This window comes from Paramacrobiotus metropolitanus, unplaced genomic scaffold, assembly GCF_019649055.1.
Source record: "Paramacrobiotus metropolitanus isolate TYO unplaced genomic scaffold, Prichtersi_v1.0 Parri_scaffold0000030, whole genome shotgun sequence".
In the NCBI taxonomy this organism is placed as follows: Eukaryota; Metazoa; Tardigrada; class Eutardigrada; order Parachela; family Macrobiotidae; genus Paramacrobiotus; species Paramacrobiotus metropolitanus.
The window spans coordinates 1,128,543-1,143,961 of NW_026570250.1; the positions used below are offsets into that span (position 1 = coordinate 1,128,543).

Here is a 15,419-nt window from a genome sequence, read left to right on the forward strand (position 1 = left end):
TGAGAGATTTCATATTTTGTTCCATACGAGTTTCGAAATACAAACTTATTCCAAAACAGAAAGATAAGCAAGCAACCAGATAGAAAATGAAGAACACTACACAAGAGAAAAGCGCTGAGCTGTTAACAAGCCCAAAACAAGGCATTTCAATAACTTTTAAGCATCTCGCAACGCGAAAAGAAAAAGGAACACATGGATCGCAGATAATTCCTTTGACAGTATTTAATCAGATCCAAGAAATGCCGTTTGTAGCGATATGTGCATGTGATTCTTTATATACCTCCATTCCCCCGTGATCCTGGATCAATAGATATTACCGCTATCCTGGTGATGAACAGGATAGCCGATTCTTCGATTAGAAATCAACGATGATGCTCTGCAGAGATTCACATACGGAACACTTCGCTGATCCCGTATATAGCCAATTTGCTCCATGTGGAAAGATCCACACATCGGAGGTCGATATCGTCCCATGCTTTTGGCCTTCCATCCGAGTGAAACCCGCTGAATCTGCCAAAATAATGTACAAAAAACGTAGCAGATGCGCCTGGAAATAAACCATTCAGCAATCGCTCAGATGGGTTTACAGCAGTACCGTACAGGAAACAAACATACGCCGCTTCGCTTAGCTCCGCTCTGTATGAGAGGAGCAATCACTGCCATAAACTGGCCGGATGCTCGGACAGTAACATGTAACATGCTCCGCCTTTATTTCTTGCTTGAACGACGAACTGCGCATGCCTGGTCCATTTCATGCTCTTTTTTGATAACGTTAACTGCAGTTACAGAATACTTAACATTTGCAGATTACACAGAATGTGTCAACAAAACTTGGAACAAATATTTTTGTCAAATAATAGGACTTTCAGCGGCGATGAATTGGAACTAGAATTATTTCAGACCACGTTAGACTAGACCAGTGAACACAATAAACTCTCCAAGGTCAAAGGAATTCATGACGTCAACTATACCGAAAAGTCTTTCTCTGTTACTGGACAACGCATATTAAAGTGCTAGAGATAGAGAAAGAGTAATTGCTCCTCTAGCAAAGTTTAAAGCGGTGTATTTTGTTCAGTGGAAGTGCGCAACCATAGCACGCCGCACAACGACAAAATGACAACCAATAAGAAGAAAAATTATGTAACGTAGAGATACCTAACGAATCTGCCAGACCTGCGAATTGTGATGTTGCCAAAAACTAAAAATTTGATAAGCAGATCTTTTATAACGTGTAAAAGCACCACCGTTTATAAAAAAAAAGCCAATGTTTGTTGCGCCTAAAATTTTTAAAACTGAATAAACTGTCATGAAAAACCTGCTGCGCATGGGAGGAAAAATCAGGAAAATGCGTGGATTGGAACTCCAAAAGAACTGTCAGTAATGAGCTAACCGATATTATCAAAACACAAGAACTTTCAGTTGCGAACGTCATTTAGCGGTCGCTGTGTGGCATGCATTGTGTAGTTTGCGCACTTCTCCCATTAGCCACAGTTAAACCAGTTCGATCCACTTCCTAAGTCCAATTTCGACTTCACACCTGTTTCACTGACTCGCTACCCGTAGAGACCTTCAAGTGGCCACCTATGTTACGTCAATACCTTCACGCGGCCGGCTTCAGTATGTTGCTCCAGAACCGATTTTCTTTCGGTTTTTTGTTTTAACATAGTAATCACAACTTCCTCTTTCCAGAGTCCATGAAAATTGGCACGGCCATTGGCTCAACATAGGTGGCCACTTGAAGGTCTCTACGGGTAGTGTTGTACAAAAGCCGATTAAGTGTCCTTGCTTTCCTTTTCGATATTTTTGAAAATTTGACAATTAATTAATAACGTGGCTTTTGGTTTTATCGTCTTCCTGACTTTTTTCCACGATAACACCAACCAATCGCAACTGCAACGAAAGTAACTACTCCATCAAGAACCTACTATAGTGTGAGCACTGACAATGAGCAGTTACTCTGACACTACGGTGAGTTCTTGACTCTATACGTGTGTTAAGTGCATTTAAATCAGTGCTTGCTGTTTATTGACTTTTATGTCGGCATGTTAACAGTTAAAGCTGTAATCACTTCGTTTTTATGTGACTGTGATCTTATCGCAATGTTCTGTACGATTTCTTCTTGCTGTTTCGCTGTCTGAAGCTACGAGGATGCAACCGCGCCGTGAAACGACAATTAACTTCCGCGCCGTGCAAGGGCGGTATCGGCGTACGTCGGGCGGAGGAATTAGCACTTCCAGCCTTTCTGGCTTCGATTCACTCCGTATCCGATTTGGTGTCCTCACAGCTGCCTGGTCAATCTGCCGTTGAATTTCCTGACGCTCTTGATTTTTGGAAAAAGAACGCCTGCCTACCCGAACTGCCGGAACCTAATTTCCGCAAGCAGCCAAAAACGTGGGATATGCCGCTGTGCAACGTGTCTCTGTCTACGCCGCTGGAAGTTTACCGCAACGACGAATAAAGCCCGGATTCTTGCTCAGTCAAGCCCAGAGGCCGGTATTTGGTTAAAATGCGTTCCCCTCCGCCCACATTGGCAACTTACTAGACGATGACACTCTTAAAATTTCTGTAGGCCTGAGACTGAGAGTTGCAATATGCGAGCCTCACGATTGCATGAAGTGCCAAAAACATAAAGATAAATACGGGCACCACGGTCTGTCTTGTGCATTCTCAGCCGGTACTCAGCCCGGTAGACACCCACGACACGGAGGACTGAACATCATCATATGCCGGTCTCTTGTGTCAGCTGGGGTTCCGGCGAAATTGGAACCACGTGGCACGTCGCATACGTCAGAACGACGTCCTGATGGCTGCACAACCTTCGCCTGGCAGAGAGGGATGTGATTAGCATGGGACGTCACTTGTGTGGACACGGTGGCGCCTTCCCACGTCAGGTCTACGGCAGCAAGCGCAGGTGCTGCGGAGGTGGAAGCGGAAGAAAAGAAGTCCCGGCTTTATGTGTACGAGGACACACTAAGTATACGTGATAGACAAAAAAACCAGCGAGAATAAATGATACTGTGTTGTCGAGTCAACTTGGCACCCTTGTTTACAGTGAGTCGTATCCGCTTAGCGTATAACTCAGTGTACGAAAAGGTGCCAAGTTGACTCGACAACACAGTAACCAATCACGTGTTGTGCAGCACACCCAGCCACCAAGGGTTGGCGGTCCAAGTACTGCGTAGTAAACAGCTCGTCTTCATAGACGCGTATGCTGACTTCCAGCTCTCATTCCTTGTGTGATATGAAACGAAACAATTTGACCAATGAAGCAAAAGATGCAGAAAAAATCTACAAGATTTTTGATACCCAACAAGTTGCAGTTTATTGCGATTAAGACAATAGATAGCGTTTTTGAGTTTCTCGTAGACAGAGCATAGGATTCTGTGTGGGGAACCCTTGATCGTGGATCCTATGGTTAGTCTACGAGAAAATGAAAATAGCTGTAATCTGTTTGAATCAGCGTATCTTCTCGCTTATTTGGTATCAAAAATCGTGTTATTTTTTTCTGCGCCTTCTGATATATTGGTTGAATAGTCACGTTTCAGAGTGCACGAGAAATCAGCGTTGAAAGTTTGCATAATTTTCAGTCAGTCATTTTTTATGTGCTTACAAGCAACTGCGAACCTGGGTGGTTGCCCGCGTTGCATGAGCCGGGCATGGTTATCACTTATTCTCGCTTAATTTTTTGTCTATCACGTATACTTAGTGTGTCCTCGTACCTATGCGGCAGATACATCTTCGCACACATAGCTGTTGAAACAATGGGCCCATGGGGACCGTCCGCTGTCGCCATTATCAAAGCACTGGGTAAACGACTCGAGCAACACACTGGCAAAGCCCGTTCTCATGAATATGTATTTACGCCAGAGATTGCCACTGGAGGTACAGCGCGGCATCGGTTATGGGAATTGGGAACGATGGAAGGAGCAGAAAAGTTTACTGAAATTTTAATGTTATAAAGAAATGTCGATGTTTTCAATTATTAGAAAATTACGTTGTACCGCAGGTGAAATAAGATTAACTTCCATTATTTCCGCTATTTCGGTATAACCAAGCACTTTGATTTGACTGACTACGGTGGCAGGATATCGGTTAGCCAACTTCGAAAGCAAAAGGCTAATATACGTAAGCATGTGAACCTTTTATATACAGTACTTAGCACAATACGTCGAAGAAAGCATAATTTATCATCACTCACATTACGAGGTAGTTGCGAATGCTCTGCCAGTCCTGGGGGTAGGTAAGAGTGCGCAGCCACCGCGCACGGACAGCTGTGACCTTCACCAGCATGTCCTGCGTGATCGGCGGGAAGTTATCGTTCAAGGCGCACATGAAGCGACTGGTCATGTGCATTTTTCCGTCTCTGCAGGGCAGAATGACCTTCGGAATGGTGATTTGCAGTTTGTCAATGGCCAGATCGTGTGGCTGGTATGCGAGATGCAACATAAACTCCCGCTCGTGCGCTGGCAGTGGGCAAGAGGTGGTCCCGGGATGTGGCTCGTAGCAGATTGGGTCCTCCTCAAAAACGTCGTACATTTGCTGTCCGAAGAGGGCGGTAACTTTCCAGTTTTGCAGCAAGACGAATTTGCAGTAGTGTTTATAGGCTGTTAAATGGACCGCTGTGCCATGCTTTAAACGTGACTGTTTTTGTTGGAAGACTCTTAGTGGTATAACGTTAGTGTAGTCTTTGAACACGAGAAACGGCAACTTAATTTCCAAGGCATCTAACATCGAACCCAAGAAAAAACCGTGCTGTGGCGGGAATACATTCAACAGGGTGAGACTTATGGTCGCTGAGCTGATTGAGCTGTTCAGTAGAGTAGCCACTTTAAAACAGTTATCGCTGTCCGCCTTGAGCTGCCAACAGCTTCCGAAAGAGATGCTGACGTGCTCTATCACTCGATAGCTGCTCAGCAGCAACTGCCATAAGGCACACACCCTATCAAGAAACACAGAGTAGTCAGTATTGAGTTCTTACTTCTTATTGAGTATTGAGTGAAATTGTGAACTACATGTATTGACGATCTTGAATTGTATTAATCACAGGACAATAAAGGCTGAGACAGACATTCTTATACTATGTGCACCACTGACATCAAAATATCAACTATGGTTCTGCAGAAAATACTTATATCAAGTTCAAATTTTGAAACAATAATAACACACAATTCACGAGCTTTACCTGTTTTTTTTTGTACGAGTACTTCAACTGTTCTTTTTGCAAGAATTAATATTATGTACGCAAAAACCACCCGTACCAGGCGTCCGATGATTTGCCTTCGATGGAGCCGCTACTTACTTAGTGCAGGTGGTTTAGGAAGATTGCTTGCCTCTTAATCCTTACAAAAAGAGCAGTTCACGGATTCTTTTTTGTACGGAACGTTAATTTTAGACAAAGATTTTAACAAAAAGCTAACTGAGTGTGACAATGATTCAGAAAAAAAAAGTATAGACTTCCGGAGTTCTTCTCAACGTTGTGGCCCAGGAGCCAGCTTTACTTTCGAAAACCGATCATGAACCTTGAGAAGGCCTTCGAAATATTATAATACTGCCTTGAGAACGAACACGAGTACTTATGATGAAGATACTGTTAAAAGGTTACTTATGAAGCGAATGCAAAGATACTGCGTACCGTTTGACTTTCATTTGCGAATGTAAGTCCAAATGCGACAAGATGTCGCTCAGTAGCGAAGGCGTCAAATGTGAGATACAGGCATTCAACATCAGTGAACCAACTTCGACATCTGTAGAAGGAATATATACTTAATAGAAGCTGACCAGTTAGCAGGGATGGATATTGGCCTGCAACTACTAATAGTAAACGCTTGTATACAGTGCTGTACTCTGGTACAGTTGGAATTTTTGCGGCAGGTTCCAGTGAACCGTGATAGGTTCTTATATGCGGTATACGACGCCCGTAACGACGGATATCGTAACATATAAGAAGCTATAGCTTCTGTGGTTGGTGTCCGAATCCGTGTGTAAACAAAAGAAAATTTCTGGCGGTCGTAGAGTGCGGAATGCCCGTGTCCGATCACTTCGGCCGCAAAGGTTCATTCGGCCAACGCTAATTTCGGCAACGGGACATTTCGGCCATCATAGGTGTCCTGGGTTTTCTACGTTGTCCAGGTTTTCTAGGATTTTTAGGTTTATTATGGTATTGGTTTCTTTGGTTCCTTAGGTTTCTCAGGTTTATTAGGTTTTCTTAGATTTGTTATGTTTTCTTACGTTTTCTTAGGTTTTCTTTGATTTTCTTTTGTTATCATAGGTATTCTTAGGTTATCCTTAGTGATTTATGATATGAAGATTTACTTTCTGTTTTTATGTTTTCCTAGTTGGCTTACGGTTAGGTTTTCAGTAGTCTCCCGGTAGGCTTCGTGACTTTGTGTCATCGAATGGGACACTTGATGGTGACAGTAACACTTCAAGAACTGCTAAAAAAAATTGTGCGTGCAAATTGATATGAACGCGGTATTTGCTTTCAATTTTTTTATTCAATGGTTTAAGTAACCGATAAATTTATATCGCAGGTAACGTTTTCTTGTGAATTAAACTAAAATGAGCGTCGGCCGAAATGTACTGCGGCCGAAGTGAATGGCGACCGAAAAACTTTGGCCGAAATGAACGCGGCCGAAATGAAAACGGCCGAAGTGATCGGTAGCCCGGAATGCCCCGGCAAGTTGAAGGCAGAGGCCGGGCCTAACAGCGACGTGTGTTGTGTTCTGCTCGAGGAACGATGCATGACGAGTAAGCTATTAGAGGCTTTTTGCAGAAAACACCATAACCATACCTTAACCATCGCTTATCGGGTAGCTGGACGACCGCCATCGAAGTGGCAGTGTACAGATTACCTTACAAAAAGCGCAACTGATTTCTAGGGGTCTTCGAATTCATTTTTTTCCTCGTGTTACGTGCCGTGGAATCCTTTAAAACATCAAAATTTAAATTCTCTGATGTTTTCTGTACTTGAAAAGTCTACTTCTAGCAAAGTTAAAGTATACAGGAGTTAAGAGGAGCTGTTGGAAGTCAGCCACCATACAACGAGTTTGTATGGTATCCGCACTTACCATACGCTCGCACTTAACCATAGCGTATGGTTAAGTGTATGGCTATGGTTAAGCGGAGCAGTTGCAAAAAGCCTCTATTACACCCATTTCTCCCGTCCAAATTTGCAAACGGCGCTGCTAGCTGGACATTTCCTTTCCAGCTTCATAGTACTTACTACTCCTATTGATATTGCATTATTTATACGATACTCCTAAATGATTTACATTATTTTTTTTCTGGAACTTGCCGCTGTACAATCGCGAGATTGTGCCACGCATTGTACAGCAGAACGAAAACCACTGCTGTATCGGTACTATTTCTGGCCCACGCTTAAACTCTGAATCTGACCACTCAAACTCCGACTCTGACTGCTCAAAGTCTGTCTCTGACTATCGTACTCAAAGTTATTACTCTGACTCTGACCGCAACTACTCTTTGACCACCGAAGCTCTGATACAGCCAAGTAAAACAGGTTCTTAGGTTTCCTAAGTTACTCTTAGTTTACGCTGTTTACGCTTAGGGCCCTAGGCTATTGTGTGTTTCTTAGGCCTTGGCTCAAATTCGAACCGTATCTCGCTACGGTACGGTGGCTCCACCGCACGAGGTGGCTTGTAGAACTGTACCTGTAGGCGTGGCCACTGCAAACAGCTACTTCGTGCGGTGGAGCTACCGTACCGTAGCGAGATACGGTTCGAATTTGAGCCAAGGCCTTAGTTTGTTCGTGTGTTTCTTAGGTCTCTTAGGTTTCTTAGGGTATTATTAGGCTACTAGTTGACCCCGCGCAAATTGCGCGCAATATATAGGCTACGGAATAGGAACGATTTAAAATCAGAAGGATATCATGATTATTATTTATTTTTTGGTGAAAAACATCACGGTCATATTTCGTATCATGCGTTGTATTGTTTGCACGAATAATTTTTCGTGGCCAGGTCACAAACTTGGAGTAATTGTAAATTCCCAAGGTCGGATACCGGAAACAGCACTACGACTCAGAACTATGGAGCACATGTTGCTCATTTGACGTTTCTGGTTTCTTCATATCCCACCCGTAAAAATAATTTTCCACCCATGCCCTTTAAATCCGAAAGTATCAGTATGGGAAGTGGTGGGAAAGCGGAATGCAATCCCATGCAAAAAAATGGCCATAAATAATGTTTCACTTGATGCTCCGCTCGCGCCGCAGCTCGGCGTCGCCTGCGGCCTTGTCTTCGGTTCTTATTCCACACATTGGGAAAAAATCAATTTTCTGAAAATTTATGACGCAAAGGAAAAACCTAATGATCCGTGACATCTGGAGCCACCGTTGCCTGCTCTTCTCAAATCTGACTTCTGCTGGCTCTGCTACTGACTTTGAGTAAAAGATATGTAGTGAATGACAGACCCCGCGCAAATCGGCTTCATATCGTTCTGTAGATAATGTTTTGCTGCTGATTTTTAATGATTTTTTTAACTTTTTCTCCCGGCTGCTGCGCCTTCTGTTGGTTGTCAAAGATTTTACAAAACAGAAATTTTAGAAAATTCTTTCTTACTGCTTCCGAGCCCGCTCACTGTGCCAGAAAATGTGTACTTCCATTGCTCACCAGTCACCAGCTGCTGCCCTTGGGCGCGCTGCTACTTCAGAACTGGTTAGACTTCGGCGGAGGGCAGTTGTTTTAGTGATCATGGTTTAAACTTTAAAATGTTCTATCGCACTTTGCTGTTCCTCCTTCCTTTTCGAGTCAGAGTTTTGATGAGAAATTAAAAACTCAGGGCAACCTAAGCTAGTGAAACGTTCCGGAGGCCGTTGGCTGTTTGGCAGCAAAGGGGTTCTTGGCCACTGTGTAGCGACTACAATCTAATGGTGAGGTGGTCAGTTTTGCAGTGGTGCATTCTTCACTTCTCCCGTAGACTCAGCATGTAAAGTTTTTTTTAATTTTTTGTAAAACTGGAACTGTTTTTCTCAAATCTGACTTTTGATGGATCATGGCTCTACTACAGAATAAGAGCTATCGAATGATACAGACTTTGAAGGTCAAACTTTGAGTAGTCAGAGTCAGAGTTTTCGCCGTCAAGAGTCTGAGTCAGAGCATGAGCGCGGGCCGGCGGGGCCGGTACTTATTTTTTAATGCAGCCAAATGAATTCATATTTTATTTCAACCAGAAAATGGTATTGGTCACTGCCTTTCCCTCGGAAAAAAAGTGTTTTCTGCACAATAATTTTGCTATGTTTAAAAGATGTGCGCGTTATTGTAAACATATCTAAATTCCAGAAATTACTATTTTTATAAATTCCAGCAATAAATTTCTCTGAATTTCAGAAATTATTCTCAATTGTTATTCAAATTCGTAGAATCCGTTCGTATTATGGCTCAAAAAATTCAGCAAAAATTCTAAGTTTGTAAACTAAAACTGACAAGTGAAACGTTCCGAAGGAAACGAAAACTTTATGATTCTCGTTAGCATAGAGGTCTAGGAGGTGGTTTGCCACAGTCCACAGACCTCCATGTTAACCGAGAATAGTTGGTTCTTGATTTGTGATCAAACGAAGCGACCAAACCTGATCAGTCAATCAAAACCAAACAATTAAAATTAATTAATCAATCAAAACCATCGAACAATTCAGTTTTGATCAAAACAAGTGATTTTTGTTTAGCGTAGAGTGCTAAGGCAGATTCCCTCATAGGCCTTTATGGTAAACAAGAATTGCGTAAAGCGTAAACTTTTCGTTTATATGACAACTTTTTACTTTCCAACTTTCACTTCCAAACTTCAAATTTTTTTTGCCATAGTACGAAGGGATTGTACGAATCTGAAAGTTTTGATAAACAAAGAACCCGCAGGGGTTGCCTACTGCGTCGCACTGTGCGTGTTCTCTACCGTGACGTCATCGTACAAGGTGCATGCTCGATGGAATACCTGTTAGTTTAGTAAGTAATAATATTATTATAGTAAGGAATTTCAGCACACTCTGACTTATCGTAAGCTTAACTTACGATAAGTCAAAACCATGAGTAATCACATTTGACTCGTAGAAAAACTATCCAATAATGCGAAAACAGAGCAACGGTAACGGCTGCGATATATGAATGCCCCAGCTTGTGATAAGTTAGACTTATCATAAGCTCGACGTTGTTAATGAGAGCGTGAAATTACTGCCTGAGTAGCCTAATTACCTTTAATACATCAGTAAAGCTAGCCACCGCCGTCTTGAATGACTATCTAATTAGCTTAAATAATGCTTAATTATTAATTATAACGGGAAATTACTGCCTAATTAGTAATTAATGCCGTCTCAAAGTCAATAAATTATTAATGGTAGCATACGCATTATTCTGCGTTCGTAATTATGTTAGATCTAAATTTGTTATTACATAGCGTCGATAGCACGGTATTAACGGGGCAGTGCAGTCCATTGCACTCACCGTCTACAGCGTGTAACGCGCGCAATGCATGGATAAGTCAACGATGCCCAACGGAAAATCTAGTCTCGACTAGATTTTCCGTTGGGCAATGTTGCCTTAAAGTGGACATGTGTTGACTGTTGCAACAAACCAATGCACAACGCTTGCGTTATCTCGGAATGACACATAGGAGCATGACGAACAGTCCGTTGGGCTGCATTATCATAAGGCAGTCAGAACTGAAAGTACCTAGTGAGTGTTATAAGTCGCCTATGCTCCGTTAGTGGCGATTCAGTCTTATGGCCGGAGTGAGCTGTGTGGCATATTAATGTCTGGATTGACTGTGGAATATCAGCTCAGTGGTGGCAAGATAGCCTCTAACTGTGGGCATAGTCTTCCATCGATTGAGTATTACCATGCATGAATACCTACTAATAGTAGTAAGTATTTACAAATACACATAATTTTAAAGGATAAGGACATAAAGTTCATAAAAAACAGTCGGCTTACCAGTTTCACAAAGGCCATATTCATTTGCGCGTAATTCTCGATTACGGATAGGCAGTAGACTGGCGCGACTGGAGATATGTGTTTTCAGGATTTTCGGCAAGATCTCAGTTATCCAAGGTGTCGGTTCCGCGTCCGTTGCGAGAATAATGATAACAAATACGCAACCCCCCGATTCGATGCGCAGATGAAATCGGCAGCCGTCGGTCAAATACTCACCACTTAGTAAATGCATTCTGGCTCGAAAAGCGTCCTGAAGATGTTTTATGATGCGAAATTTATCTGAAGGCTCAGTGAGAACGGCCTTGGCATGGTCAAATGGTATGAAGTATTTGGTATAGAGCAATCCTTTGCGGCGATCTAGCAAGGACGGACCGCTGGGTGGCAAAGCACTTGCCACTTGGCCTGCGTGTACCAGCTCAAGACAAGTTCGTTGGGCACCGGAGTCGCTGCTGAGACTTTTGGTCTTGATATAAAACATCCAACAACTCGAGCTACAACCCGAAAGTCTGTGCATTATAACGGCTGGCCGAAATCGGAACGGACCGTTATCTCCATCACGCAAAGCCGCAAAAATTTCGACATTTTGGTAGCCTTCCCTCATACAAAGCTCGGTGTCCCAGTACGATGGCAGAGGCCAGACGTCTCTTAAGTGCATCCAGCGAGCTTCCGTTAGTGTAGAGTTAAAGTGAATAAAGGCGTACTCGCCGTCAATATCCTGAACGTATCCCAGCCACCAAACGTTGCCATGGCCGCGGACGACAACAGTATTACGATAGCTGACTTGATTTGCACCCGCTAGTAGCGACTGATACCGCGGCATCCCTTCCAGCACCTTAAAATGCGCCTAAAAACAACAGAATTCACTGCAATAGGTGGCAACTTTAAAAACCATGAAATTACTTCGGTTATCGACCGGAGAACAGCGAGGGTCCTCAGCTGAAAAAGAAAAACTCTCCGTCTGTCTGTTACGGAAGTGGCCCGATGACGTTATCGACAGGTATCTCATATAACGAACGTCACGGGATGGTACTACATACAGATTAGCTATACAAGGTAGCCTCGCGCATCCGCGCTCGGCACTTATGTACTGGATAGTTTTAGCTTTATTTGGAAAGGTCATTAAAAATATAAAAAAGCCGGAATTATAGAAGAAAAGGTTTTTCAGACTATGATTTTAATCGCATATAGGCTTTCGTAGTCGTATAAAGTTTTCGAAAAATATCGAAATTCGTTAAGAAAAACTGATGTTAATCTCGCCCTAAATTATAAGCTGCAGTGGAAAAATTTATGTAAGCATGCAGAAAAATTGATACGCAATTTTGAAAACTGTCAGATTAGTGAGGCTGCAACGGCAGCGCGCAACAACCCACGTAAGTTTTGGCAGTACGTTAAATCGTCCGACGATAAAACTGGGATACTGCCGCTGAAAATGGAGGACGGCTCGATTCTTTCTACAGATAACGAAAAAGCGACCGCGTTTAACCAAATGTACGCAAGTTCTCAAGGGTCATGCGGCAGTCATTGCCATGGCTCCAATGTAGAGATGTGTGTAAATAATAACACGGAGCCTTTCGAAATAACGGAAGAAAGTATTCTGTATCACATTGCAAACTGCTCGTCTGCGTCATCCAGTGGTCCGTTTCAAATAACGAATAAACTTTTAAAACTGTGTGCAAATGCTATCGTTAAACCGCTGCACATGATTTTTACTGCAGCGGTAAATGAGGGTTGTTATCCTTCAAGCTGGAAGCAGTCGTACATATCACCTATTCCCAAAGGGTCTAAAGATCTGACTTGTCCCCAAAACTACCGACCAATTTCTTTGTTGAACCCCGTTTCCAAAATTTTTGAACGTTGTATTGATGAGTATATTCGAAATTTTTTAAAAAAAACATAATAAACTGACCGATCACCAATTTGGTTACAGGGAAAAGCGTTCATGTGAATTACAGATATCATGGTTCGTAAAGTCAACAACGGATTTTATTGATAATGATGTTGAAGTTGACGCGTTGTTTTTGGATTGTTCGAAAGCATTTGATAAATGTGATCATCAAATCATTCTCGATGCATTGATTAAACTTGGTATTAACAGTCAAATGGTGCACTTGATAGCTGATTACTTAAAGGGCAGAAAGCAATGCGTTGTTGTTAACGGCCGTGTATCAAAAGTGATAGCTGTCACCAGCGGCGTCTCGCAAGGGTCGATTGTGGGGCCACGTTTCTTTATTTGCGTTCAAAATTTCTTGCCCTCGGCGCTCGTAAACAACAGCGAATTGCTCATTTTCGCCGACGACATAGCTCTTTACAGACCCATCTCTGCGAAAGCTGACGAAGTTGCGCTGCAGTCTGATCTCAGGGCGATAGAAAAGTGGGCAAGTGATCATAAACTAATTTTTAATGTTTCAAAATCTTACCATGTTTCTTTTTCGAAAAAACGAACACCGTACTGTGAATCAAAGTACTATCTCGGTGGCAACATGATCGAGAAAACCGATTGTGTTAAATACCTAGGTGTGATGTCCGACCGTAGTTTGAAGTTTAAAGAAAATACCAATAATTTAGTGATGAAATTACGGAAAAAAACGTGCTGGATTAATTTCGCATTTAGAAGAGCTGATTCTGCTGCTCGTATTCAGTTGTTCAAGTCTTTAGTGTTTACGTCCTTTGATTATTGCTGTCCTTTTATTGCGCCTGTCAACAAAACGTGCCGAGATAAGTTAGAGCGTTGTTTAGAGCGCTTTCTAGATACCATTTATCTTGGTAGTAACAGTTATAAAGAACAGTTAACGGAATTAAATTGGGATTGTTTTGAGTTGCGCAGGCTGAAACGGAGCCTTACATTCGTATACAAACTTGTTTTTAATCGCATCCCACTGGGAGAACGATTTTTCGTACCGTACGGACAAGCTGCTGCTGTCTTGTGTTTCAGGTAATACACGATCAGCAAGACGGCTATCAGCACATCCCTTCCCCATCCTGGCGGCACCTACAACATTGTGTGGAACGACTCTACCTCCTTCCCAGGACTCTCTCCCAAGCCGCTTGTCGCTCTTATGGAATGAAATTGTTTTGGACAAGGAAAGTTATGCCTCCCTCAGCTTGTTTACAAGTGCGTTGGATACCGTTAACTGGAGGAGACTGAACTCTATCAAAAGTTTTTGTAACATAAAGTTACTCAAGGAATGATTCGGCAAAAGTCACTTGCAGCGTTTTATACTTGTAGTATGACATTTCTTGTTTGTCGTCAGCTGATACCCCGATAGCATGTCTACCTTTTCGCAATTTGATAGTTGTGGACTTGTGGTTATGTGTTGTTATCTTAGACTATGTTAAAAACTGTCAAGTGCCTAGAGGGGACGTCTGTCCCGCTGCATAAGACAATAAATAAACGTAGTATTTTATATAAGACGTATTGACGTTTTAACGATCTTAATTTTTCACGTCCCGAAGTTCTCTTGTTCCGACGTTCTGAATTTCTGATGTTCTGACGTTTAAAACGTTTTATGTTTTGATGTTCTGACGTTCTGATTTCTGACATTCTGATATTCTGACGGTCTGACGTTTCTGAATTTTCGCGTTTTGACGTTCTGATGTTCTGACGTTGAGACGTTCAAAATTTCTGACGTTCTTAATTTTACACGTTCTGACGTTCTAATTTTTCTGACGTTCTAATATTCTGACTTTCTGATGTTCTGACGTCCTGAATTTCTGACGTTCTGACCTTTTACATTTTTTACGTTCTGAGGTTTTGATGTTCTGACTTTCTGACCATTCAAATTTTTCACGTTCTGACTTCTGATATTCTTACGTTCTGACGTTTTGATGTTCTGACTTTCTGACCTTTCAAATTTTTCACGTTCTGACTTCTGATATTCTTACGTTCTGACGTTTTGATGTTCTAACGTTCTGACCTTTTAAATTTTTCACGTTCTGACTTCTAATATTCTTACGTTCTGATGTTTTGATGTTCTGACGTTCTGAATTTCTGACGTTCTGACGTTTTGATGTTCTGACGTTCTGAATTTCTTACGTTCAGACATTGTAACGTTCTTAATTTTTTGCCTTCTGATTATCTGACATTCTGTTTTCTGACGTTCTGATCTTTTGATATTTTTACGTTCTGACGTATGCAGATAAGTACTGTATATGCGACATAAGGTGCGCTGTACTTTACCTTTTATGGACGTTTTCCAAATTAGGTAAATTTATGTACTATTAACACAATAATTATCATCTACACTAAAAAAGCAAGTACGAGTATTTATGCATCCGCTATAGTCTCCGTGGTTACAGTCATTATGTTAAGTACTTTTTATTGCTGTGCAGGAATACGTCTTCGAGTGCTCTTTACGTTTCCTATACTGTACTTAAGGGATTTGGCCCGGTACATAGCAACAAATTTGTATACATCCACGGCAACTTTCGCTGTCGCGCACTCCCAAACACTTTTTTGCATTGCTTTATGATGTTTTATAG

At 42.1% G+C, this 15,419-nt stretch overlaps 1 protein-coding gene across 1 annotated transcript; it reads right to left on the bottom strand.

The window, feature by feature from the left end:
- On the bottom strand, positions 1 to 13,848 carry LOC129588685 (uncharacterized). The gene is made up of 6 exons (XM_055483027.1): positions 13,839 to 13,848; positions 11,841 to 11,876; positions 10,941 to 11,784; positions 5,633 to 5,744; positions 4,199 to 4,939; positions 1 to 510 (listed from the first exon to the last, which is right to left on the bottom strand). Exons 3-6 carry the CDS (start codon positions 11,758 to 11,760, stop codon positions 387 to 389), a joined length of 1,797 nt encoding a protein of 598 aa, XP_055339002.1. The 5' UTR covers positions 11,761 to 11,784; positions 11,841 to 11,876; positions 13,839 to 13,848; the 3' UTR covers positions 1 to 386.
- Between the last annotated feature and the right edge of the window lie 1,571 nt (positions 13,849 to 15,419).

Coding starts and splice junctions, on each gene's coding strand:
- LOC129588685 (XM_055483027.1), bottom strand. CDS start 11,760: ATGCCGCGGTATCAGTCGCTACTAGCGGGTGCAAATCAAGTCAGCTAT. Junction 5,745..10,940: donor ATATGGCCTTTGTGAAACTG/GTAAGCCGACTG, acceptor TTCCTTCTACAG/ATGTCGAAGTTGGTTCACTG. Junction 511..4,198: donor ATTCGCAACTACCTCGTAAT/GTGAGTGATGAT, acceptor TTATTTTGGCAG/ATTCAGCGGGTTTCACTCGG.